The 26,275-nt window shown below is 43.5% G+C and overlaps 1 protein-coding gene across 5 annotated transcripts; it reads right to left on the bottom strand.

Annotated features, from left to right (window-relative positions):
* Nucleotides 1–356: 356 nt before the first annotated feature.
* SLC30A4 (solute carrier family 30 member 4) lies at nt 357–25,432 on the bottom strand. 5 transcript variants are annotated; one of them, XM_081888688.1, is made up of 8 exons: nt 25,303–25,425; nt 23,147–23,692; nt 16,318–16,464; nt 12,742–12,895; nt 9,796–10,000; nt 7,527–7,632; nt 3,796–3,930; nt 357–3,202 (listed from the first exon to the last, which is right to left on the bottom strand). In XM_081888688.1, the coding sequence occupies exons 2-8, from the start codon at nt 23,526–23,528 to the stop codon at nt 3,048–3,050; spliced, it is 1,284 nt and encodes a 427-aa protein (XP_081744814.1). In that variant the 5' UTR covers nt 23,529–23,692; nt 25,303–25,425; the 3' UTR covers nt 357–3,047. The 5 variants fall into 5 exon arrangements, with proteins under 5 accessions (XP_081744814.1, XP_081744816.1, XP_081744815.1 ...); XM_081888690.1 differs by lacking the exon at nt 25,303–25,425 and adding an exon at nt 25,156–25,261; XM_081888689.1 differs by lacking the exon at nt 25,303–25,425 and adding an exon at nt 24,700–25,086.
* Nucleotides 25,433–26,275: the final 843 nt, after the last annotated feature.

Below are 26,275 nucleotides of genomic sequence, written 5' to 3'. Positions count from 1 at the left end.
CACACACATTTCCCCTTACCTTTTAGGAGGGAAAAAGTGAGTCTTATAGAGCTAAAAATACGGTAACTCTCATTGCACAAATGCACACATACCACTGAGATAAAGAAACAGGGCTTATACTTCCAAGCGACGGTACGATACCTTTGGAATGCCCTCCCTATGGAGGTATGTCTGGCACTGACTCTACAACTGTTTCAGTGCCAGGTCAAAACTGAACTCTATTTGCCCAGGCACTTTAAAGTCTGCTCTTGGCCAGGCAAGCAAAAAAAATAAAATAAAAATCATCACTTATCTACTCATCTGCAATCCAAAGTGAGCTCAGAGTTCACAGAAGAGTAATAAGAATAACTCATAAGTGGGCAGTATAATAATCAATTTAATAAATCCACAGTAAAGCAACACATTTGTTTCATTAAACAAATATATAGTATATAATTACAATTTAAAAAAAACTCCAAGTACAGTACATATCTACCAAACCCCCAGTTTCTAATTAGGTGTACTGTAAACCCCAGTTTAATGAAATATCCATTATGAATATCCATTTGTGTGCAAAAATACCTGACTTCCGAAAAGGTCATAAAGAAGGGATACACAAAAAGTTTCACAAACTGAGATATGGCTTTGTGTTTCTATTGTTGTGTATCAAAACAACAGGGTACCAAATATGCCAGTTCTTCATTTCAATATCATTTAGTGCAGTTTGCTCATTCTAATACTGAAATTTTGTCTTGGGGTCGAGCAGAAGGGGGGTAAATTGGCTAGTCCCAAGCGACTTAAAATCCAGCAAATGGGCATAAAAATAAATCCATCAGTGTACTATCTCCTAAGATACTTGAAGAGAGTTTGCTCTTCAAGGAATCGCTTGCTCTCTAGATCTTGTTGAACTCCAGATTCCATCAGTTTTAGTCAATTGTCAATGGGCACTAGTGTCCAATAAAATCTGAAGTCATCCTTCTTTTACATGAAGTATTTGAATATTAATTTAAAGTTAAATAACTATGCATATTGCTTTCATGAAGTGTTAATTTTAAAAGTCACCCTTCATGAGAAGATATTGGTCCTTAAAAACAATAACAAGTATCTCTTCTGTGAAGGAAAAAGAACAGATTTCAAACTATTATGCTCTGAACAGCAAAATAGTTATCCAATTAGTCAAAACATGCTGGCAATTGTTAACGTTGATACTTATTTCTGTTGTTTGTTGGGATTAAGTGGGCTTATTTTCTTTTTTTGGCTTCTTTAGCCCTATTTACAGGCGATACAAAAACTATGGTGGAAAATAAAATGTGGCAAGCTAAGCTTTAAAATATTGATTGCTTCGGATTTCAGAGTTGAAGATCAAACCTTTCCAAGAGATTATACCATGTATTTGTTACACCGCAATCTTATTCACACCGATAGTTCTGTTTAGATGTAAAGAATCGGAGATTAAATCCCTGGCATTTTTAAAATATAAATTTCTACACCACTAATTCTGATGGTATCTGGCTTTGGATTAGCTATGCTCCAAAAGCAACATCTCTTGTCTTGCAGTTCCTTCTCCTGATTTCACCTTCTCTATACTCAAAATTTTTAGGAAGAATCCAGTAATAATTTGGTGCCTGGAAAACAGTTCTGAAGGCCTGCAATTCAACACAGGTCAAAAAAATGGAACATTTTACTTTTAGACTGCTAGGAGAAGAACAACAACCAAAAAATAATGGACAGTGGGTGTCCTTCTGTTTGACTAAAAGGCAGTACAGTTCACCAAATCACTAACATTTCACTGGCACACGTTAGCATACATTACCATGCAAAATCGATATTTATCGGGAGGAAATGTAAAGGTGAAATGGAAACCATATGCTCACAATTGTACGTTTCGGGGTCTGCAGTGTATCTGAAGCCTTTGTTCTCTTTATTTCCTGAATGTCTACAACTTTCACCAACCCAGTGCCCTCCAGATGCAGAAGGACCACAATTCTCTGCTGGCTGGGAATGACGGCAGCTGTACAACATCTGCAGGGCACAGAGTTGGTGCAGGCTATTCTACAGTACATCTACTGATTGGATCTCTGCTTTAAATGTAGTTTCTATAAGCCCCCCCCCTCACTTGCAAGAGGCAAATCAATCACAAAAAGTCCCCTACGACATATTTATTCACTAGAATTAAGGTTCATGCTTAACCAAACAGCCTCTTGAAGCAGGTTAAAATGTTAGATATCCAAGATGATCGATAAGAATCGTCTCAAAGTAAATTACATATATTTGAAAAGAAATTTAAATATGCTTTTTCTATGGTAAAAGTCCTATGCCGAAAGATACGAGAGACAACTATTCTTTACAAACATAGTGGGTCCAGCCCCAAAGTCTTCAGATAAACAACCGATAGCTTGTCCCAGGAAAAGACCTTTTCTGGTTTGGATCGTAGGTTAAAGCTAAAATTTCCAGGACTGGTTACTGCAAAAGCTATACTTCTCAATATGTATTCAAGTTTGAATGAAGAGAGACAACTTATAAAAAAATGTTCTGCTATACCTGCAGCATCGTTTTTGTTTTAGGCAAGGTAGTAAAAAAACCCATAGCTGTTAGAGAGAGATAAAATACGGTGTAACCAGTTCAGGGATCATTAACCTTTTTGATCACAGACATGATCAACCTTGGCAACTCTTTTTAAACTCAAGTAGTGAATTCTTGGCGCCCTTTAGGAAAGCAGACAAGCACTGTTGGAAGTTAACAAATGGCAACGAGGAAGTGTGCTCTACGAGGTATCCGCCAACCGCAACGTGATCTGTAAACAATTTGTTGGATATGTATAGATATTGGCATGAAAACCCTGGCCGAAAGGAACGGCGAAAGTTACAACTCGTTTTCATAGAAAGGGGAATTCTGACCCCGTTCCAAACCCTTCTTGTTGCAAGAGGATTGCCAAAACTAGTCCAGCCCTAAGGGATTCCGTTCCATTTGCAAATCTTGCATTTATTGCTTCGTGGTCTTTTGGCTGCAAAGGTTAAGAAGAATAAGGCAGCGAGTCCTCTCAAAAAGGAAAAAAAAGCGTGGAAAAATTAGGCACTGGAATTCTGGCAGCTTGCACACGGTTTGTTCTCTTCTCGCCTGTAACTCTGAAGCTGGATTGAACATTGATAGACTCCGAATGTGCTCAGCAACAACCGCCGGGCCTTCGACTGGATTTCTTCCCACTTTGATGAACTGCCAGGAACTGGAAAGCAAGGAAGACACAGTAAGTACCACCAAAACATGGGCAGAGCGATTGTATCGGTGGGTTGGGGGGGGGGGAAATGGCAGATATCTCCAAAGCACTTCTGGGCAGGGGGCTATGGGAAGAGAGGCTACTTTCACACCACACATCTACAGCACTGGGATGCCACTTTCAAGAGCAACAGCTTCCCCCAAATAATTATGGGAGCTATAATGTGCTGAGTTTGACCAAACTGCAGGAGGCAGTGGAAGACAGAAATGCCTGGCGTGCTCTGGTCCATGGGGTCATGAAGAGTCGGACACGACTAAACAACAATAACAACAAATAATGTGCTGAGAGGGAAATTGTAGCTCTGCAAGGAGAATAATGGTCAATTGTCAAGGATGATTGCAACTGAAGTCCAGCAACATTTAAATGACCCCAGATTCCCATCCCTGATTTAGAAACAGAACACAAGAAACAATATTTTAATTTATGGTTAACAAACCACAAATATCACCCCCCAAATTTTTTTTTAATTTATTGATTGAATTTAATCACATGATTCTGCTTCATTAACACAACCGTTAACTCTGCATGGTTCCCAGTTTTACCTAATTGCAAGTGGACTATGGCAATGGTTTTTCCAGCAGTCAGTGACCAAATATTCAGGCTTTCCACTGAAAACACATCTTCAATTTTCATTAGCTCCTCTTTAATGCGATCCACATTCAAATGCCTTGGAACTCCTACGAGGAGGACATGAGTTTTAGATGTTTAGAATTATTGTTGATTATTATGCGATGCCATTATATTAAACTTGAGCAGAGTATTTTAAAAAAGGATAAAAAGGAGCCATTTAGTCACATTGTGAAAGTGTCTCAAGGGAAAACACTCGTGTAAACATTTTCATCTCCTGCGTTTCTAGGAACTGAAATGTTATCAGTCACTTTGAAGTGATAACATTTATTCGGAAATTGTAGTGCACTGGTTCTCAACAATTTTGGGGAATCATTGACAAATTGGCCCAGTTTTCACTTAGCACTGAAAAAGCCACAGTTGCTGTTATGTACTGAAGTTCTCACCCTGGGCCAGCAGAGGGATACTGTAGATAGTTTTCACTTATGCAAGTAAGGGATCGAAAGTGACGTTTAGTGATTGGATAGTTACAGAAAATGGTTACTGCTGCGTTCTAGTGGAGCTCTATATAAGCAGGCTGGCTGAACCCTTCAGTTCAGTTCAGTTCATTTCTGGAGCCAAGTGAGGATTCCCAGGTAAGATCCTCCCTCTATTGTGTGGGCAGGTAATGCCTCCCCTACCTGGCCTGGTCTCCTTGGCAACGCTTCCCCAGGTGGGATTGGACAACTGACTGAGGTAGGCGGAGACCTCCAGGTATCCCACCTGAGGGAAGGCAAAGCCAAGCCTATGCTGATGGAGCCACTCCAGATCTAGGGGCTGCACACGTCCACGCAAAGGGCGCCCCCCGTTTTAAGCGGGGAGCGGTCATTTCTGGCCTGTGAATAAACAAGAGCTGTTTGAAGAATCACTGTGTCGTCTGATATGTTCTCCTACAACTTAACAGTTGCCCCTCCCATCCAGTGGCATAGTCGCAACAAAGAGATGAGCAGTGCTGCTTAGCACATTTTAACATCATGTTCAAAAACTAAATTGTGGCTAATCTTAACTAAAGTTTGTTGAGGCAAGGCTCCTTCTACAATCATGTTATAAAGCGGGCTTTTCTCAACAAGCCCTGGAAGCTGTCCCAACTAAAGAAGAATGGCAACTTAAGCTGACAAAATATGCACAGCTTGCAGACTTAACATATAGAATAAGAGAACAAGAAGAACATACCGCATTGGCCTGAATATAAGCCTCATTTTATTTTATTTTCCAAATTCCGACCGTGAAACGTTAAAGTGCAGCTTAAATTCGCAACCTTACAAAAACTGGCTTTTACGATGTCGCTGCTGAAACAGACATACGGTAAAACGGAACGGGTGTGAGTGCCTGCGGAATTTTAAAGGTGCGTCTTATATTCGGGCCAATACGGTATGTTTAGAGAAGATTATGAATAGTTTATTGAATATATGGGGGGAAATTGTGTACACTTGAAAACACTGGCAGCATTAAGATAAATTCAACAGGGTAAATACGTTTTGATGGATGCAAAAATGGAATACTGAATGGTATGGTTTTTGTAACATATGCAAAGATTTATGATATGCAAAATGAACCATGGAAAGAGAAGAAGGGAAGTCATTGATACTTTAAGGATGTTTAAATGAGTATTCTAAATTGTAAAACAGAAAAAATTATAAAAATTATTTTTTCAAAAAAGCCCTGGGAATTCGTTAAGTGTTCACCTTTTGTTTACGGGTATATTGCGTTGTTGAAACACTTATCAGGATATGATTTCAATACCATGATATGGTGATTTATCACACAGCCCTACACCTGAGTAAACACAAGGAGGCAAATCTAGGATTGGGCTGAGATTGCAAAAGACCTGCATGAAGCTGTTAACATAAGATGAAAACAATTCATGGCAGCTGGCTAGGAATTTGATGGATGAGTTATTATAAATCTGCAGTATAAATGGGAACCAACATTCAATAAAGCAGAATGGGAGAGCCATTTGCATCATTTGGAATTGCCTTATTAGGGTTATAAGTCAACAACAGCTAGCACAGCTTCTGACACTGTTGGCTGATAACTGGGAACTTGTGGAATCTCCCAGAGAAACATGTGTTTCAGTTGACAGCATAATAAAAAGTTTAAGTCCTCTGGGTGAAGTACAACCAGTGCTATTTTTCTAGAAAAAGAGGTGCCAGAAGTAACCTCATTCTCTGAAATTGCTTTTATTTCATTTTACAAATACCAAGTCATAACAATACGAAATACATATTCATATACAGTGGTACCTCGGGTTACAAACTTAATTCGTTCCGGAGGTCCGTTCTTAACCCAAAATCGTTCTTAACCTGAGGTGCGCTTTCACTAATGGGGCCTCCCGCTGCCACTGCGCCACCGGTGCGCTTTTTCCGTTCCCATCCTGGGGCAAAGTTCACAACCCAAGGTAACTACTTCCGGGTTAGTGGAGTTTGTAACCCGAAGCATTTGTAACCTGAGGTACCACTGTATAGAGATTTCTCTGAATCTCAAGACTTCCCACCATCCCCTACCTGGGTCCTATTGTCGACATTTTTCAACTGCATATTATTTTATAATCTATATTTTGTCTCCGTCCATATTGTCCATATTATTTGTTACATTACAAGTGTTATTAAAATCCTGCTAATGTTTTCATTTGCTTATAGCGGTTTCCTAAATAAATTATAATTTCCCCCCCCATTCTTTCTTGAAGTTTTTGTCTTCGGGGTTCCTGTGCTTTCCAGTCAATTTTGCCATTTCGGCACAATCCAGCAGCTTAGATTGCCATTCCTCTCTGGTAGGCAGTCTTTCATCTTTCCACACCTCCCTCATTCTCTTAGCATGGCAATGGCACCCACCTGAGAGGTGCCAGAACTTAGTTTCACTGAGTTCTGGCTGGGGGGAAAAAGCCCTGAGCACAAATGAAATGATCAACGAAGATTTTGAGTAAATCTCAGGTGCCCAGCTGAGATTCAGTGCGAAATCACCTCGTAAGACAACCACATACAGTGAAATGCATAAATCTTTCAAAACTATTGATCAAGATTTTGAAAGTTATTTAGAAAATCAAAGTACCGTATTTTTCGCTCTATAGGAAGCACCCGACCATAGGACGCACCTTGTTTTAGAGGAAGAACAAGAAAAAAAAATTCTCCCCCTCTCTGCTCAGCGCCCCTTCAGCGAAGCAGCAGGAGAAGCAGAGCCCCTTCCATTTCTCCTCCCGCTTGGCTGAAGGGGCACTGCGCAGCTCTCCCTCTCTGCTGAAGCCAGGAGAGTCTTGCTCTCCTGGCTTCAGCAAAAGGAACTCAAAGCCTCTAGAGCGCAGTGGGACCTCCCGCTGCGCTCTGGAGGCTTCCGGCAGCTATCCCTGAAGCCAGGAGAGTGAGAGGGGTCATTGCGCACTGACCCCTCTGGCTCTCCAGGCTTCAGCGAAAGCAACGCGAAGCCTCTGGAGCGCGGAGGGAGCGCTCCCTCTGCGCATCGGAGGCTTCGCGTTGCTATCGTTGAAGCCAAGGAGCCTGCATTTGCTCCATAGGACGCACACACATTTCACCTTAATTTTTGGAGGGGAAAAATGCGTCCTATAGAGCGAAAAATACGGTAAGTAGTACAGCCATTGTTGCTTCCACTTGCTCATTGCTTCTATCTGCTCTTGAAAAGGCAGCTCAAATATAGGAGTTCGATCAGTCATTACCTTCAAGTACAATTATTCCAGTGTCCCGGATGATCCGAAATGTTGTGAAAGCCACCAGGACTGAGAATACATATGTGCATATAGGGTCCGCAATCTTGTATTCTGGCTGAAACAAAAGAGGTTAAAGCCTGGTAAGATTACATCTTCATAAATAATTATAATATAATAATTTTTAATTTATATCCCACCCATCTGGCTGGGTTTCCCCAGCCACTCTGGGCGGCTTACAACATATAAAACACAACAAAACATCAAACATTAAAAAACAAATATCTGATAAAAGCAACAAACAAATCAATAAAGAACAACAGCAAACAAACAACAGTTTATAGTTATACCCAAACTAAAATAACCGTCAACCCCAACTAAACATTTAACCGACGCCAACCCAACAAACATGAAACGGAGGAACCAAAATTAGAACCATTTAAAACATTTTAGTCAGTTGCCGCAACCCAAGCATTGTTCCAGCAATGTCCCAGTGCCCTCCCAGGAGCCTTTTAGCTATTCAGGATGAGTGTGGGCCCTGCTCCCCAGGCCAGGTGGAAATGGGCCTTGAAGCAGGGAGCTGATTAAGATGGCTTAATCTATTATTATTATTATTATTATTATTATTATTATTATTATTATTATTTATTATTTTTCAAATAAATAAATAAATAAATCTGTATACTGCCCTTCATCCACAGATCTCAGGGCAGTTCGCAACATTAAATACTATCTATATATATATATATAATAATTAAAAAATAAAATAATGAATGTGTGTGTGTGTGTGTGTGTATGTACAGTGGTGCCCCGCAAGACGAATGCCTCGCAAAACGAAAAACGCGCAAGACGAAAGGGTTTTTTGGTTTTTGCGTCGCTTCGCTAGACGAATTTCCCTATGGGCTTGCTTCGCAAGAGGAAACGTCTTGCGAGTTCTTGCGAGTTCTTTTCCTTTTTCTTAAAGCCGCTAAGCCGTTAATAGCCGCTAAGCCGCTAATAGCCGTGCTTCGCAAGACGAAAAAACCGCAAGACGAAGAGACTCGCGGAACGGATTAATTTCATCTTGCGAGGCACCACTGTATGTATGTGTGTATATATATATATAATTTAATAATACAATATATAAATATAAAAATTTCCATATAGAGATAAGAGAGAGAGAATCTTTTTGATTAAGTGGCTTATAACTGTTTCTAAACAACATTTTAAAAGTCTACGCTGGTTTTAAAATATAAATATGCATCGAGTACTACAATGCATAGAAAAGTTGGTTGACAATGATTCTACACATCAATTGTTTTGAGCATTCGCAGGCTTCTCTTGGAAGAAGCTCCACTGAACTGGCCCAAAAGGGAAAAAGGCCCTGTCCCTCATCCCTGCAGATGACATTCCCTGCGGTTCCCAAACAAAAAGGAGAGCTTTCCTTGCCTATTTCAGTAAGCAGGTATGGGGCAAAGCATTTTTAAGCTAGGCAAACTCTCAGAGCATTGCACCCAGAGGACATATATCATGCTAAGCCAAGAAAATGTAGCAGGGGGGCGGGGCGCTCAGCTCAGTTGGTTAGAGCGCCAAGGTAGCAGGTTCGATTCCATTGCAGGGGGCTGGGTTAGATGATCCGTGGGGTCCCTTCCAACTCCACAACTCTATGATTCTATATACAGAACAGAGAATCTGATATTTCGTGTGCCGCTAGGCTGATTTAAGCAAGGCAAGCTGTCCAAATTTGCCATATCCCATAGTTACAGGGAGCGAGGCAGAGGGCCTTCTCGGTGGTGGCACCCGCCCTGTGGAACGCCCTCCCATCAGATGCCAAGGAAATAATTAACTATCTGACTTTTAGAAGACATCTGAAGGCAGCCCTGTTTCTGGAAGTTTTTAATGTTTGGTGTTTTTAGTATTCTGTTAGGAGCTGCCCAGAGTGGATGGGGAAACCCAGCAAGATGGGTGGGGTATAAAAATATTATTATTATTATTATTATTATTATTATTATTATTATTATTATTATTATTATTGACACACTCCCACTCCCCACTGCTAAAAATTAAATATCCCCAGACCTAGCCCCCAGATCCTAATTTGTCCAACCCTGCAGTTCCTGGGAGGGACTGAAGCTCCACAATAATTTTCCCACTGAGCTAAGCAGAACTACAGTTCTGCATGCAAATCCCTGCATGCTCGGGGAAAAAAGTTAAGAGCACATTCAGGTTCCTGTGGAGTTCAAGCTCTGACCAGCCCAAGGTGAGAAATGTCTTTGTTTGCAAGTCTAATGAAAAGCCCTACCTTGAAACGAATGATGTATGCAGCTACAAGAACGCCTATGCTTTGCACAAGGTCTCCCAGGGCATGCACAAAGGCAGCTCTCACTGCCAGGCTGCCGTGACCGTGTCCAGGAGTTGTGGCAGAAGAGGAACTGGAGGGAGGAACAGGGGCAGGGGAATGCGAATGGGAGTGCAGGTGGCCAGACTGGTTCAGCAGAAAGCCCATGCTGAAAGGGAAAGGAGGAGGAAAGAAGTTGAGAACAAAACAGAGATAAGGAGGAAGACCCCCAAAAACCCCCAACCCCAGATGTTAGCACGTTGCATCCTTTTCGTAAACATGAAGAGAGCAAACCACAAATGAAAGCTGCTAGGACAGTGGTATCTCGGGTTAACGCTTCAGGTTACAAACGCTTCAGGTTACAGACTCCGCTAACCCAGAAGTGGTTCCTTGGGTTAAGAAATTTACCTCAGGATGAAAACAGAAATCGTCCGGCGGCAGCGGGAGGCCCCATTAGCTAAAGTGGTACCTCAAGTTAAGAACGGATTCAGGTTAAGAACGGATCTCCGGAACAAATTAAGTTCTTAACCAGAGGTACCACTCTAAGGTAAAGGACCCATGGACACATATATTAAAACCGTTTTGAAAATTCATTATTGTCTTAAATGTTAAGGCTGCCTCAGAATGAGCATGGTATTCCATCACTAGCTATTACTGTAGATATATCCTTGATTGTTACTACAGGTAAAGGTAAAAAAGGTAAAGGATCCCTGGTCGGTTAAGTCCAGTCAAAGGCGACTATGGACTCGTGGCGCTCATCTTGCTTTCAGGCCGAGGGAGCCGGCGTTTGTCCACAGACAGCTTTCCGGGTCATGTGGCCAGCAGGACTAAACCGCTTCTGGTGCAACGGAACACTGTGATGGAATTCAGAGCGCATGGAAACGCCATTTACCTTCCCGCCGGAGCGGTACCTATTTATCTACTTGCACTGGTGTGCTTTCAAACTGCTAGGTTGGCAGAAGCTCGGACACAGCAACGGGAGCTCATCCCATCACAGGGATTCGAACCACCAACCTTCCAATCAGCAAGCCGGAGAGCAGGCATAGGCAAACTCAGCCCTCCAGATGTTTTCAGACTACAACTCCCATCATCCCTAGCTAACAGGACCAGTGGTCAGGAATGATGGGAGTTGTAGTCTCAAAACATCTGGAGGGCTGAGTTTGCCTATGCCTGCACAAGAGGCTCAGTGGTTTAGACCACAGCGCCACCCAGTCAGTAAGGTGGCACAGATAGAGCACCGTCGTTCTCCTGGCTTCCCAACAAAGCGGGTTGCAGGTGGTTACCAAGAAGGGAAAGTTCTGACACACTTGCCTCTTGGAAAGACCCAGCAAGCGACCGGATTGTGAAGCCAGGAGAGCAATGGTGGTCGCACTCGCGCTGACTCATTGGCCGGCAGATCAAATCATCCCACCAAGAGAAAGGCTCGTCCTCTTCCTGATTTTGCACCGATCCTAAACTTCCAGTACCAGGAATTTTAAGCGTCCAAGCACATGGGGATGCTAGAACCTCGAAGATGGCAATCGCATCCACTGCAGGGGTGAAATTAGGAGACTTTGCTAAAAACGAAAGGTAGAGGGAAAGCAGGCAAGAGCCAGAATACAAAATAAACCAGAGCACCGTGGCTCCCAAACAAGACTAAGAAGATTCCACAGAATCTCCAGGACCTCCCTCCTGCCCTTTGTGGGTCCTATTGTTAATCATTTCCTCCTGCATCTTTTATAACACAGCGGTACCTCTGGATGCGAACAGGATCCGTTCTGGAGGCCCGTTCGCATCCTGAAGCGAACGCAACCCGCATCTGCGGGTCACGATTAGCTGCTTCTGCGCATGCGTGTGACGTCATTTTGAGCGTCTGCGCATGCACGAGCGGCGAAACCCAGGTCGCCACGGACCGCAACCTCAAAACGCTCTACCTGAAGCAACTTTAACCCGAGGTATGACTGTAATCCAAATCTTTTACATCTCCGTTACCTTCAAAGTTCATGTTATTCCAATCCTACTCACGATTTTAACTGTTTACAATGGTTTTTAAGATAGATTATACATTTTCCCCATTCCTTATTAAAATTTTGGTCTTCCTGATTTCTGATTGTTCTGGTCACTTTTGCCATTTCGGCATAGTCCATCAACTTGATCTGCCATTCTTCTCTGATAGGGACTTTGTGTTCTTTCCATCTCTGGGCTAATAGCAATCGCGTAGCCGTGGTTGCGTACATAGATAAACCTTTCTGCTCCCTTGGGATTTCAGCACCTAAAATTTCCAAGCTGGACTAATTCTAGCCTATTGACTACACCATAGTCGTGAGGCGAGTCAGCTTCATAGAAAGTCCATTCTGAAACCCTGATGGTGGCAGAGGAACTTTGAGGGCAGCTGAGGTTTTTTGAACCTCTCTTCTGAAAGGAGTGACTTCTGGCTAAGGTTACCAGACGTCCCCATTTCCCGGGGACTGTCCCCGGATTTACAAATCAGTTCCCATACAAAATCCTATCATTCCTACTGAAGTTGAATAGTGTCCCCGGATTCACTGAAAAAAATCTGGTAACCTTACTTCTGCCTCTTTCTGACAAATGAGATCCAGTTGGTACCCTTTTTGGCAATTGACAGGAGATACGTGACAGACCAGCATAAAGAAATGGAGGGGCAAAGGAGCGAATTAAATGAATTTGGATATGCAGAAGGTATTTTAAAAAGCAAAAAAATTAAGGAGCCGCAGAAAGAGGGGGAAGGAAGTCAAATTTTGAAACGATAAAGTGATTGTAAAACTAATGAAATGTTTAAACTTGAAAAGTATAAATAAAAATTTAAATAATAAAAAGAGAGAAACGGTGGGGCAGTTCTGGGACTTTTTTCACAGGAGTCCCTTGCTAAGAAGGCGATGAACTTTCAACAGAAGGAAAAGGAACACTTACATAAGGTTGACCGCTACCCCAATGGCTGCTGTAATCAGCATAATATCCCCATTGATTTCGTAGTCCATGTGGATGGTCCTTTGAACAGCTTCGTACAAGAGGAAAACCATGAGGATGTAAATCAGCAAGACGCTGAACATGGCAGACAACACCTCTGGGAAAGAGAAAGAAAAACAGCAGCACTGTTACAAGAGCATCTGCACACAAACATCATGCAGCATTTAGCATTTCTACGGTACTTTCAATTACACTGAATCCAGGCTAGGTTAAGTAAATGTTAATAATGTAAGTTTAAACATTTCTAATTTTTTTTAACAAAGGCTTTTCTATTAGGAATTTTAGGTGCTGATATTCCAAAGGAACAGGAAAAGACTTTTTATGTACATGACGACAGCCGCACGGATGTTACTAGCCCAGAGATGGAAAGAAGACAAAGTCTCTACCAGAGAAGAATGGCAAATTAACCTGTTGGATTATGCCGAAATGGCAAAATTGACTGGAAAGCTCAGGGACCAAGAAGACCAAAATTTCACAAAGAGTGGGAAAAATAATTTATCTTGGAGACCACTGTAAGCAGATCAAACATTAGCTGGATTGCAAAAACACTTGTAATGTAGCAAATACAGTCGTACCTTGGAAGTCGAATGGAATCCGTTCCGGAAGTCCGTTCAACTTCCAAAACGTTCAGAAACCAAAGCATGGCTTCTGATTGGCTGCAGGAAACTCCTGCAGCCAATCGGAAGCCACGGAAACCACGTTGGACGTTTGGCTTCTTAAAAAAGTTCAAAAACGGGAACAGTCATTTCTGGGTTTTGATCGTAGCCAAAACGTATGAGTACCAAGGCGTTCGACAACCAAGGTACAACTGTACTATGGAGATAATGGAACGACATAAAATATGGGCTACTGAATAATATGCAGTTGAAAAGGCTAACAAGAGGATCCATTGAGGGGAAGGTGGGAAGTCCAGAGATTCGGAGGAATCTTTAAATATGGATGCGTATGGTTGTATATTATAATTTTATACTTGTAAAATCAGATAAAAAATATTTCAAAAGAAAAAGGAAATAATAATGTGAGAAGAGGGTGATGGATCAGGCCGATACTCCAACTATTCCAGCATCATCTTCTCACAATGGCTGTGACCATATGCCTGGGGGAAACCAACAGATAAGCTATGGAGAAATCCCACTTAAGCTTTTCAGGAATCTAAAGATGCCCTGGAACCCTCAGTTTGGAAAGTCCATGCCGTACAACATCACAAGCTTGTTTAATTAGCAAAAACTGCACCACGGATTAGCTGGCTGCAAGACAGCTACTCTGCAAAGCTGTCACAGGTTCTTTTTTTTAAAAAAAACACAACAGTAATAGGCTATCTTATTAGGAGAAACTGAACTCAAAATCCTTCAGCTGCTTCCCAGTCTTATGAGCCCGATATAAGCTATTTTCCCTACTATCTTAAAAACAACAACAACCAGGGTGACTTTGAGGATATGCATACATCAAAAATACAACAATACTGTATTTTTTTAAATTTCTGATTTTGTTATACTGTTTTGCTGTTTGTATTTCTGTACACCACTTAAATACATTTTCAATACTGAGTGGTTTAGAAATTCTTTTAAATAAATAAAAATGAACAAATATTAAGGCAGTAATCCAAGCAGCTTTTTTTTGAATACCTGGGAGTTACTTCCGAGTAATCATACATAGGACAGTGTGGTAAAACCATGTAATACAAGAGAAAAGAAACATTTATTAGGATAAAAGGAACTGATGCTGTCATATAATAATGGCTGAGTGTTCTCAAAGCAATTTGTCTTCAATTTGGTTTTAAGTATTTTTCTAAAGTTGTTGTAATGCCTAAACAAAACAAAAAGCAATAAAAGAAAGAAAGAAAGAAAGAAAGAAAGAAAGAAAGAAAGAAAACCATGTAATACATGCAAACAGAACGTAAAAGCAGCATAAAAATTGAAGAGTGAAACTATTAACGGGCCCTGTGAGGAAAAAAATATCTCCAAAGTCTCCTTTTACTCCATCTAGGAGGAGGGTTAAATTTCATAACTGAGCCTGCCAAGCTTTTATTCCTAGATAGAGACATTTTCCTGCACACTGGGCTTACAGTATTAGCCCATCAATTCATTATAAAGCCATACTGTACTATACTGTACGGTAGCAAGTCTTCCTCCGGCTCAAGCGATAAGGAGTTTGGCAGCAACGAACCTTTTCTTTCAAGAGTTTTTAATTTTGTGGCATGAGTATCCTTATGACTGAAATATAACCCACCGGGGCCAGGAGTCGTTTTCAAAGGCATTTAAATACACCCCATTGCTTAGGGATATTATGTGCATCTCCCATGGGGCCCCCATTACAATTTGGAACTAAAAACAAAAAGCACGACTGAAAAAAAATCTAATTATAGCTTTAAAGAAGAAGAAGAAGTCACGTGAACAGTGAATTAAATAATCTGATCAGAGACTAACCTAACACAGGCTTGAAGCATAGCTGAGTCATTGCATTTTTTAATCGCAACACACTTTTTTGTTTCGCAACTTTGCTTTCTAAGAGTTGATAAATGTTCTTGGAAACTTTTGATGCGTGCTGCCCTGGCTTTAGGAGATAAACTGTAATAGTTTCTAAAGACACTGAGGTCCAGCGCCAAGCGCCTTCTGGCGGTTCCCTCGCTGTGAGAAGCCAAGTTACAGGGAACCAGGCAGAGGGCCGTCTCGGTAGTGGCACCTGCCCTGTGGAACGCCCTCCCACCAGATGTCAAAGAGAAAAATAACTACGTACCAAACTTTTAGAAGACATCTAAAGGCAGCCCTGTTTAGGGAAGCTTTTAATGTTTAATAGGTATTGTATTTTAGTGTTTTGTTGGAAGCTGCCCAGAGTGGCTGGGGAAACCCAGCCAGATAGGCAGGGTATAAATAATAAATTTTATTATTATTATTATTATTATTATTATTATTATTATTATTATTATTATTATCAACTTAACCACAATCCAATACACAGCTCCTCTGAAATCAATGGGCCTAATTCAGCATTCATTATTAAGAACATTATATACAGGAAAGCAAAAAGAAGAAGGGCGGAATGCGTGAACACCCAAAAGTGTCTTCTGCATAAAGGAACAGGTAAAAGTGGGCTTTACTATTCCTCCTCCCCACCCATACCGCCTACTTTAAGTTCATAAATCAACTTTTAAAAATACAGTGGTACCTTGGTTCTCAAACTTAATCTGTTCCAGGAGTCCATTTGACTCCCAAAACCGTTCCAAAACAAAGGCACGGCTTCTGATTGGCTGCAGGAGCTTCCTGCACTCATACGGAAGCCGCATTGGACATTCGGCTTCCAAAAAATGTTCACAAACGGGAACACTTCCGGTTTTGCAGCATTCGGGAGCCAATTTGTTTGGCAACTAAGCCATTCGGGAACCAAGGTTTAACTGTAGCTCTCAAAGGCTATTAGCCCCTGATGAGCTCGCACAGTTTAGGGATACAACTCTTACATATATTAGTACATACAGCTCTATTAGAATGACAACAATAATTTTTTTAAAAAAAGATTACGTACCTAAGCGGTGAAATCCGAAGGTGAATTTTTTGGTCGGTGATTTTGCAGATAGCCACAAAGCAAGCAGGGTCAAAATAATGCCACTGAGGTCAGTTAACATATGAAGTGCATCCGTCATGATTGCTAGGCTGTTGGCAACGTATCCACCTTGACGTGCAAATTTAAAAGGAAAATATATGTTAGGTCTATAATACTGGGGGGGTCTGTGCTACAAAGAAGTAAAACCAGGTGTACCCTCAAAAGGGAACAGCCGCCAATCACACACAAGCACATCAATTACCATATCCACACATTACAATTTAAAATGTATATCAACAAATGAATAAATGCAGCTGCGCCGGGGTCATAATAATTCTAGGCCATTACAGCATATGAAGCCCTTAGCAGAAAAAAACATCTCGTACAATGCACATACAGTGGTACCTCGGGTTACATACGCTTCAGGTTACATACGCTTCAGGTTCCAGACTCCGCTATCCCAGAAATAGTACCTCGGGTTAAGAACCTTGCTTCAGGATGAGAACAGAAATCGTGCTCCGGCAGCGCGGCAGCAGTGGGAGGCCCCATTAGCTAAAGTGGTGCTTCAGGTTAAGAACAGTTTCAGGTTAAGTACAGACCTCCGGAACGAATTAAGTACTTAACCTGAGGTACCACTGTATATGAAACATGGTTTATAGCCCTGGTGTAAATATGTTAGGGTGTGTTTTAAAGGACCTGTGGCGACAAGCACATACAAGTTAATAGAGTGGAACCTTGGTTTTCAAGCATCTCGGAAGCTGAACAATTCGGAACCCGAACACTGAAAACCCGGAAGTAATTGCTTCCATTTTCGGACGCGTTTCGGAAATCGAACGGCTTCCACTGCATGCTTTTCCATTTTTCAATGGATTTTGCCAACCGCCCATTGATCCTTGGTTTTCAGAAGTCGAACGGTCTTCCGGAATGGATTACATTCAAAAACCAAGGTTCCACTGTATTAGGCAGCAAAACTCACCCCCTTCCCCCCACAGCTCAGGGTAGGCAGGAGTCACGGGCAGGCAGCACGCCGAATGTCACCCCCTTGGTGATGACCCCCACCACCACCTTGCTCCGCCCCGATTGGAATATGCCAAAATGGCAAAGTTGACCGGAAAGCTCAGGAACCAAGAAGACCAAAACTTTAACAAAGAATGGGGAAAATTCATAATTTAACTTGGAGACCACTGTAAGCAGGTGAAAACATTAGCAGGATTGCAGTAACACTTGTAATGTAACAAGTACTATGGAGACAGTGGAGTTATATAAAACTCAGATTACTGGAAAAGATGCAGTAGAAAAGGTTTAATAATAAGGACCCATGAAGGGGAGGTGGGAAGTCCAGAAATTCAGAGGAATATGTAAATGTGGATGTGTATCGATGTGTTGTTATGATGTTATACTTCTAAAAACAAATAAAAACTATTTCAAAAAAGAAGCACTACTCGCAGTGGTGGGACACCACCATTGTAGCCTTGGAACTACACTGAAAAACAGACAAACCTTTTCCATGGCTTTTTTCCAGGACCAACAATAATCACATGTACCGATCTGTTGTGTGGGATAAATGTGCCTCTCCTGCCCCTGTGATTAGATGGCGGAACCTGGGCGTGGAGGAAGAATGTGGGCATATGCATAGTACCATGAAAATTAGGTACAGATCCTAAAATAAAGTTCCTCCTCCTCCTCTAGGTCTTTAGCCCTGCTCTAAATAAGTGCTTGGGACGTGGGTGGCACTGTGGGTTAAAGCACAGAGCCTCTTGGGCTTGCCGATCAGAAGGTTGGCGGTTCGAATCCCCGCCACGGGGTGAGCTCCCGTTGCTCGGTCCCTGCTCCTGCCAACCTAGCAGTTTGAAAACACGTCAAAGTGCAAGTAGATAAATAGGTACCACTCCAGCAGGAAGCTAAACGGTGTTTCCATGCGCTGCTCTGGTTCGCCAGAAGTGGCTTAGTCATGCTGGCCACATGTTTTCTGAACGTCAGGTAGTTGTTTATCGCTTTGACATCTGATGGGAGGGCATTCCACAGGGCGGGCGCCACTACCGAGAAGGCCCTCTGCCTGGTTCCCTGTAACTTGGGACTCTCGCAGTGAGAGAACCGCCAGAAGGCCCTCGGAGCTGGACCTCAGTGTCCGGGCAGAACGATGGGGGTGGAGATGCTCCTTCAGATATACTGGACCGAGGCCGTTTAGGGCTTTAAAGATCAGCACCAACACTTTGAATTGTGCTCGGAAATGTACTGGGAGCCAATGTAGGTCTTTCAAGACCGGTGTTATATGGTCTCGGCGGCCGCTCCCAGTCACCAGTCTAGCTGCCGCATTCTGGATTAGTTGTAGTTTCCGGGTCACCTTCAAAGGTAGCCCCACGTAGAGCGCATTGCAGTAGTCCAAGCGGGAGATAACCAGAGCATGCACCACTCTGGCGATACAGTCTGCAGGCAGATAGGGTCTCAGCCTACGTACCAGATGGAGCTGGTAAACAGATTTGCCCTGGGTACAGATTTGACCTGTGCCTCCATGGACAGCTGTGAGTCCAAAATGACTCCCAGGCTGCGCACCTGGTCCATCAGGGGCACAGTTACCCCATTCAGGACCAGGGAATCCTCCACACCTGCCCGCCTCCTCTCCCCCAAAAACAGTACTTCTGTCTTGTCAGGATTCAACCTCAATCTGTTAGCCGCCATCCATCCTCCAACCTCCTCCAGACACTCGAGATAAACGCCGCAACCCCAGAGTCGGCCACGACTGGACCTAGTGGTCAGGGTTCCCTTTATCTTTAAATAAGTGCTTGGCTCACAAACTATTCTTCTTGTCCTCCCTTCCTCCACCAGGAAGTGCCTCTCTGCCCTGCCACTGCTGCCACCACTACCTCCCTGCTCCTGCCGCTGCCCGCTTTGCCACTACTGTGCACCCCACCACCATCAGTGCCAATTTTGGGTGAGATCTTGCCCCCAATGGGCACGATGTTGCCCAAAAACAGTGCCAGCTGCAGAGGCACTTCTCTGACGATGGAAGCAGCGGGGTGAGGTGTGTCCGCAGCAACCCGATCACCATAGGAGAGTAAGGAAAAAGTCGTCTCCTTATTGCCTCCTCTGTAGAAGAGATTTCAAAAAGGCCATGTTAAGATCCCGGTCAATAATGAGCCTGATGTCTGTCTCATTGCCGCCTTCAATGAGCCATGAAGGACAAAGGCCCATCTCATGGCTGGCTGATCACAAATCTTTGTGCAAGCAGCTTAGGAGGTTTAGAGCTGAAAACTGGTGCGGCGTGGGGGAAATAGTAGGCCAGGTGGCATTTTTTCCTGTGGAGATTGAGAAATCAGCCACTGCACCCAGGTATCCAAAAATATTATTTATGTATGCTACTACTGCGGCCGGTGTTTTGCTAGTCCAAAAATGGAAAATGAGCGAGGTCCCAGCCAAAGAAGAATGGCAACTTAAACTGATGGAATATGCACAGCTTGCAGATTTAACATACAAAATAAGAGAATAAGAATATATGTTCACTGATTGGGTGAAAATTGTGTTCATTTAAAAATGCTGATAGCATTAAGATAAATTCAGCAGTGTAAAGAAGTTAAACCACAGAGCCTCTTGGGCTTGCCTATCAGAAGGTCGGCAGTTCGAATCCCCATGACAGGGTGAGCTCCCCTTGCTCGGTCCCTGGTCCTGCCAACCTAGCAGTTCGAAAGTACATCAAAGTGCAAGTAGATAAATAGGTACCGCTCCAGCGGGAAGGTAAACAGCGTTTCCGTGCGTTGCTCTGGTTCGCCAGAAGCGGCTTAGTCATGCTGGCCACATGACCCGGAAGCTGTACGCCGGCTACCTCGGCCAGTAAAGCGAGATGAGCGCCGCAACCCCAGAGTCGTCCGCGACTGGACCTAATGGTCAGGGTTCCCTTTAACCTTTACTAGCAATGGATTATTGAATGGTTTAGTTCATGTAAAATATGCAGGGATGTATTGTATGCAAAATGAACCACGGAAAGAGAAGAAGGGGAGTCATTGATTTAAGGTTGTCTAAAAGAATATCTTGAAATGTAAATTAGAAAAACTAAATAAAAACTATTTTTAAAAAAACAACAACTGCATTTGCTTTGGTTAACGTGACTCTCTGAGGGTTTCCAGACTGTGGAGTCTCTCTTAATTTCTGCCACAGTGCAGTTCACAAAGACTCCTGTCCCACAAACCACCTCAAGAACAAGAGCTACGTCTCAGAAAAACTGCATTTCCAGTAAGTCCAAGGTAGCTGCAAGCGTCCAGCCCAAGAGTTTTATTAACCATATTTGCCCACACCAAGTATATGCCAAGTTATTTGTGACACTGAACATCTAAACAGGAGACACTTCCCTCGCTGAAAGCACAACACAGGCCTTTAAAACCATATTCAAAACCACATCAACAAAGTTTGGGTTGACTGGAAACGACACTCATTTGCCATCACTGACCAAATGGCAACTTTATACAGGGAACTTTATGCAACAAAACTTTTCACATGACTTTTAGAAACGTGTGAAGAAAAGTAGCATAGATCCAGTTGCTGGACTGCAGGGCAAGGTGTGTTGTTTTTTTAAATCCAAACACTGCTTGAATAAGTACTCTTGTTTTTTGGTACTTTATCTGAAAAGTTTCATTGCTTAGTTACTGATACCTAACAAGGCTGCTGCTAGCTGCAAGACCTCAAAATATCAGAATAATTAACCCAAGAGATATTAATCTGAACGGAAAGTCCAGGAATACAAATTATAGCAGGAAGAATACATCCAAGTAATCACACCGACTGAAGGGATTGCTCCGTTGGTACAGCATGAGACTCTTAACCTCACAGGTCGTGGGTTTGAATCCCACGTTGGGCAAAAAGATTCCTGCATTGCAAGGGGTTGGACTAGATGACTCTTGCGGTCCCTTCCAGCTCTACGAAAAAATTCTATGGATTATAATTTGCAGTTACTTAAGGCTTTTGTAGGGATGCAGGTGGTGTTGTGGGTTAAACCACATAACCTAGGACTTGCTGATCAGAAGGTTGGCGGTTCGAATCCCCGCGACGGGGTGAGCTCTCATTGCTCGGTCCCAGCTCCTGCCAACCTAGCAGTTCAAAAGCACATCCAAGTGCAAGTAGATAAATAGGTACCGCTCTGGTGGGAAGGTAAACGCCATTTCCGTGCGCTGCTCAGGTTTCACCAGAAGCGGCTTAGTCATGCTGGCCACATGACCCGGAAGCTGTACCCCGGCTCCCTCGGCCAGTAAAGCGAGATGAGCGCTGCAACCCCAGAGTTGGCCATGACTGGACCTAATGTCAGGGGTCCCTTTACCTTTAAGGCTTTTGTAATATCTGTACCTGCAAAAGTTCATGGTTGTGCATACTTTGAATGCTGTCGATATGAATGGGGTTTAAGAATGCCTATGCATGCTAGATTATGGCCGGTAATTTGATGATTTGACGAATTTGTTTTTTCAAAATGAAAAAACCTAACCATGTAATTTTATTCTGGGCTTTAAATCTTGACGTGTATTTATGCAAGCATTACACAAACACTTATAATGGTCACGGTTGGCATAAATCCAACTGGAGTGGGTGGAACATTCAACATAAGAAGTAGCTAGTGGGGAAAACATTGTGGTTTTGAAACAAAAACAAAAGCACATGGTCCAGAATAACCACACTTTTTTATACAGGATGAATGTCAGATAAAGAGCTTGAACTATGCATGTAACAAATACAATGGTCACAATCCATTATGATCATCCCAGTTAAAACAATGGAATGGGACTAAGCTAAGGCCCATTGATTTCCACAGAATTTAGCTGCAACTAACTTTTTTGGAGGTGTCTCCATCAGAGGGACAGTTTCCGTGTAAATTCCACACAGTTCAAGAGAAAGCCTCAAGGCTGTTACTTCTGGGCATGTGACATACAGCTAACGGATCACAGAATCATAGAAGTGTACAATTGGAAGGGAACACAAGAATAATCTAATCTAACCCCTGCAGTGCAGGAAGCTTTCATGACCCTGGAATTCGGAGTCTCACACACTACCGACCGAGCTACGTAGTGCCCCATTATTATTATTGTTGTTGTTGTTTATTGAATTTATATACTGCCCTATACCCAAGGGTCTCAGAGTGGTTCACAGAATAAAATCAAGATATAAAACCACAAAATACCTAATAAAAACAGCAACCCAATTACCCCCCCCCGCCCAAAAACACCCCACATTTTAAAAGGGAATAAGAAGAAGAAGAGCTTTTAACCTCTCAAGGAGGTTAAAAAGAGAGAGTGAGTTTTATTATTATTATGACTATAGTGGTACCTTAGGTTAAGAACTTAATTTGTTCTGGAGGTCCATTTTTAACCTGAAACTGTTCTTAACGTGAGGTACCACTTTAGCTAACAGGGCCTCCCGCCACCGCCGTGCAATTTCTGTTCTCATCCTGAAGCAAAGTTCTTAACCCAAGGTACTATTTCTGGGTTAGCGGAGTCTGTAACCTGAAGTGTCTATAACCCGATGTATCACTGTACTACTAAACTTCCTTTATCCCTTTCAGAAAAGCATGACCAACAGGAACACGAAATCTCCACTTTGCAAATGGAGACATACTATTCAGGAGAGTCGATGAATGTAACAGTAATTTGCAAAGGTGGCAATGCCCTTTTCCACCCGCACATTGCTTTGACTTAAACAATATGCCCTCTGAGCTTGCCGCCTCTTCATAATGAGCTATGTCACCTGAGGGTCCCAAAGAGTAAATAATTAAAAGACTGTCCCCGAAGGCACAGTGAAGCAATTGAAAGATCTCCTGAGATCAAGGCATTCTTACCTATCAGCTCCCCTGTCATAAAGAGGAGATAGAGGACGGCTGCGAGAACCAGCCGCCTCTTCACCTTCTTCTGCTTCAAGAGTTCCCTTTGCTTGTTGCAATTGTTACAAGGTTCTGCACCGGGTCCGGTCTGCGCGTTCCGCAGAGCAATGTCTCTGTCCAGCAAGGACTCGTCGTCAGAGTGGGGGCCCAGGTGGGCCCCGTTGGCCGAAGCGTCCGCCGCATCTTCCGAAACCACCACCCGCAGCTTGTTGAACCTGGGGAAGTCCTCCTCGCCAACTTCGTCCGAGAAGTCAAAGGCGCTGCAGTCGTTCAGGAACAAGGGGTCATTGTTCTTCCTCAGCACAGACTTGAGGCTGTTCCAGATGCTGGAATGAGCCATGGTAAGGGTTGCCGGCTGGCACCACAGCCAGAGGCCGGTCCAATCGGCCCTTTTCTCCTCAGGCAACTTCCCCTCGCAGGCCAGAGGGCTTCATTTTGCTATTCACCCGGGTCATCTCTCACCTGGGAGGAGCCAGATGCGCCGAGTTCACCAAGAGATCAAAACTGCAACACAGAAAAAGATGAGGGCGGGTTAGGAACTGAGGTAAACTTCTGCCTGTTGATATTGTGCCAAGATTGCAATAAGCTACCCAGCCTGATGGGTTACAAAGTCTAAGGAGGTGTAACCCAGTTTCCTCATACTCATCCCACGCCTCTCCCATCTGTATAATCCCTTTAACTGTAAGCGCCTCAAGGCAGGGAACTGCTTCCATTAACCATTATGCCAAAAAAGTGCCATGGATGTTGGTGGCACCCTGTGACTCGTCAGATCAGGATGTTATAGGGAAAGAAATGTTTCTAAGCAGCAGCTGGAGAAAGGGTTCAAGGAGCATTGGTGACCTATTTATTATTATTACATTGGTACCTCGGGTTAAGTACTTAATTCATTCCGGAGGTCTGTACTTAACCTGAAACTGTTCTTAACCTGAAGCAACACTTTAGCTAATAGGGCCTCCTGCTGCCACCGGAGCACAATTTCTCTTCTCATCCTGAAGCAAAGTGCTTAACCTGAAGCAATATTTCTGGGTTAGCAGAGTCTGTAACCTGAAGCGCATGTAGCCCGAGGTACCACTGTACAGTATTAGTTTCATTTCTATACCATTTTGTATTTTAAAGAAAAATCTCAAAGCGGTTTACAGCATATTAAAATATCAATGAAACAATCCAGAATCAAACATTTCTGAAGAAAGTCAAATATAAAGTATACAGTCAAAGCAACATAATCAACAGGATTATTCCCCCCCTCCCTCATCCACCCTATGGGTCCCCCATAGAAAAGCAGAGAGTGGCGACCCTGCAACTGACAGAGGGAAGCGCAATCCCTATCCCTCCCTGCGCGGAACAAAAACAATAGCGCGCAGTGGCACAGCCGGCGAGCCTCGGGGACAATGGCATGTTTCCTACCGCCAGGGAAAACCGCAGCCGCTATCCCGATGCGGAGCGGGGACATCGCGGCACGTCTGCACAGGAACAGGGTCCCTAACAGCAGCGCGTAAAGACGCGCGGTCTACCTGCCCCCGTGGAGAAGACGCCCTGCGCTTTGCGCGCGATCCAGCGCTTCAGGATACGGCCCTCGAGTCGGAGAGAAGAAATTCCTGCGCTCTTCTCCCCCACCGGCAGCCAACTGAGCAGAGCCAGCTTGCAAGGGGATTAGCAAAAAAAGAGGGTGTGGGCTTCTCGGGAAGAATATGCATGCCTGAATATTCATCCAAGCAGCTTCGCCTCCCCCTGGAAAGGGAAGGTTTCTCCGCCGATCGCGCCACCCCCCCATTCACCTCCCAAAACAGGGGGGGACGGACCCAAAACCCAGCCAGTCCAGAGGCGCACAGCTTCCGAGAGGCCTTTGTAAAATCAATTTTTTTGCTTTAGATTTCCCCATGGCGGATGTGTAAGCCGCTGTCCCAGCGTCCGGGTCCCGGGTGCTGCGCCCAGGTGCCCCCCTTGCCCCCCAGCAATTCGTCCCCGACCATTTTTTATTTGCTGTTTTCTTTGGGAGGCTGGCTGATCGGTTACAGAAAGGCGAGACGCGTTCTCACGATGCGGGTCCGGGGATCACGGAGTTACAGCAAGGAAAAAGCGGGGGTTGCAATGCACATACACACACGCAAACGCACCGCCTTTCCGAGACGAAGAAAAGCCAGCTGCCGTTTCACGTGCCTGGATTCTCTTGACACCCATCTGAGCTCCGAATCTCAACCGCTGCAGCAACGGCGCCGAGGATTCGAAAGGGTTAAGCGTGCACATGGAGTCGGAGCGCGGGGCAGGCTGGGAATTGTAGGCAGTTATAGAAGGGGAGTTGTTGCATGACCTCCTGCGCAATAAATAAACCGTAAAGCAAATGCACGCGTGCAGGTTGCTTTGTTGCTTTCCTGTCTGCATTCTGTTGTTTGTTTGTTTGCTTACTGTAACCCTGCAAGGGTTGTACAAGCTCATCTCCCCCAATTTTTCATCCTCACAATTTTTCATCCTGGGAGGTAGGACAAGCTGCGAGATTAGTGATATATCCCTGCATATTTTACGTGCACTAAACCATTCAGTGATCTATTGTTATATCCATCAAAACTTACTTACACTTGAAATTATCCTAATGCTACCAGCGTTTTTAAATGCACGCAATTTTCACACATATATTCAGTAAACATTTTCCAGTCTTCTCTAAAGTTCTTCATGTTCTCTTATTCTATATCAAGCATGACCAACTCCCAAGAGACTGCTATCTACTCACAGTATAAAAAAACTGCAAAATGTGTGTACAGTGGTACCTCGGGTTAAGTACTTAATTCGTTCCGGAGGTCCGTACTTAACCTGAAGCACCACTTTAGCTAATGGGGCCTCCTGCTGCCGCCATGCCGCCACAGCACAATTTCTGTTCTCATTCTGAAGCAAAGTTCTTAACCTGAAGCACTATTTCTGGGTTAGCGGAGTATGTAACCTGAAGCGTATGTAACCTGAGGTACCACTGTATTCCATCAATTTCAGTTTTCCATTGGGGGCTAACAAGACAGGGGCCACAGTAGTAAAGTAAAAGTAAAGGGGACCCCGTAGCATACATAAAAAGTCTTTCTTGACAACTGGGAATTTCCCTCT

Source organism: Podarcis melisellensis (assembly GCF_964234715.1).
Source record: "Podarcis melisellensis genome assembly, chromosome: 14".
Taxonomy (NCBI): Eukaryota; Metazoa; Chordata; class Lepidosauria; order Squamata; family Lacertidae; genus Podarcis; species Podarcis melisellensis.
Note: the sequence above shows the minus strand (reverse complement) of the source record. Positions and strands in the feature narration are given on the sequence as shown.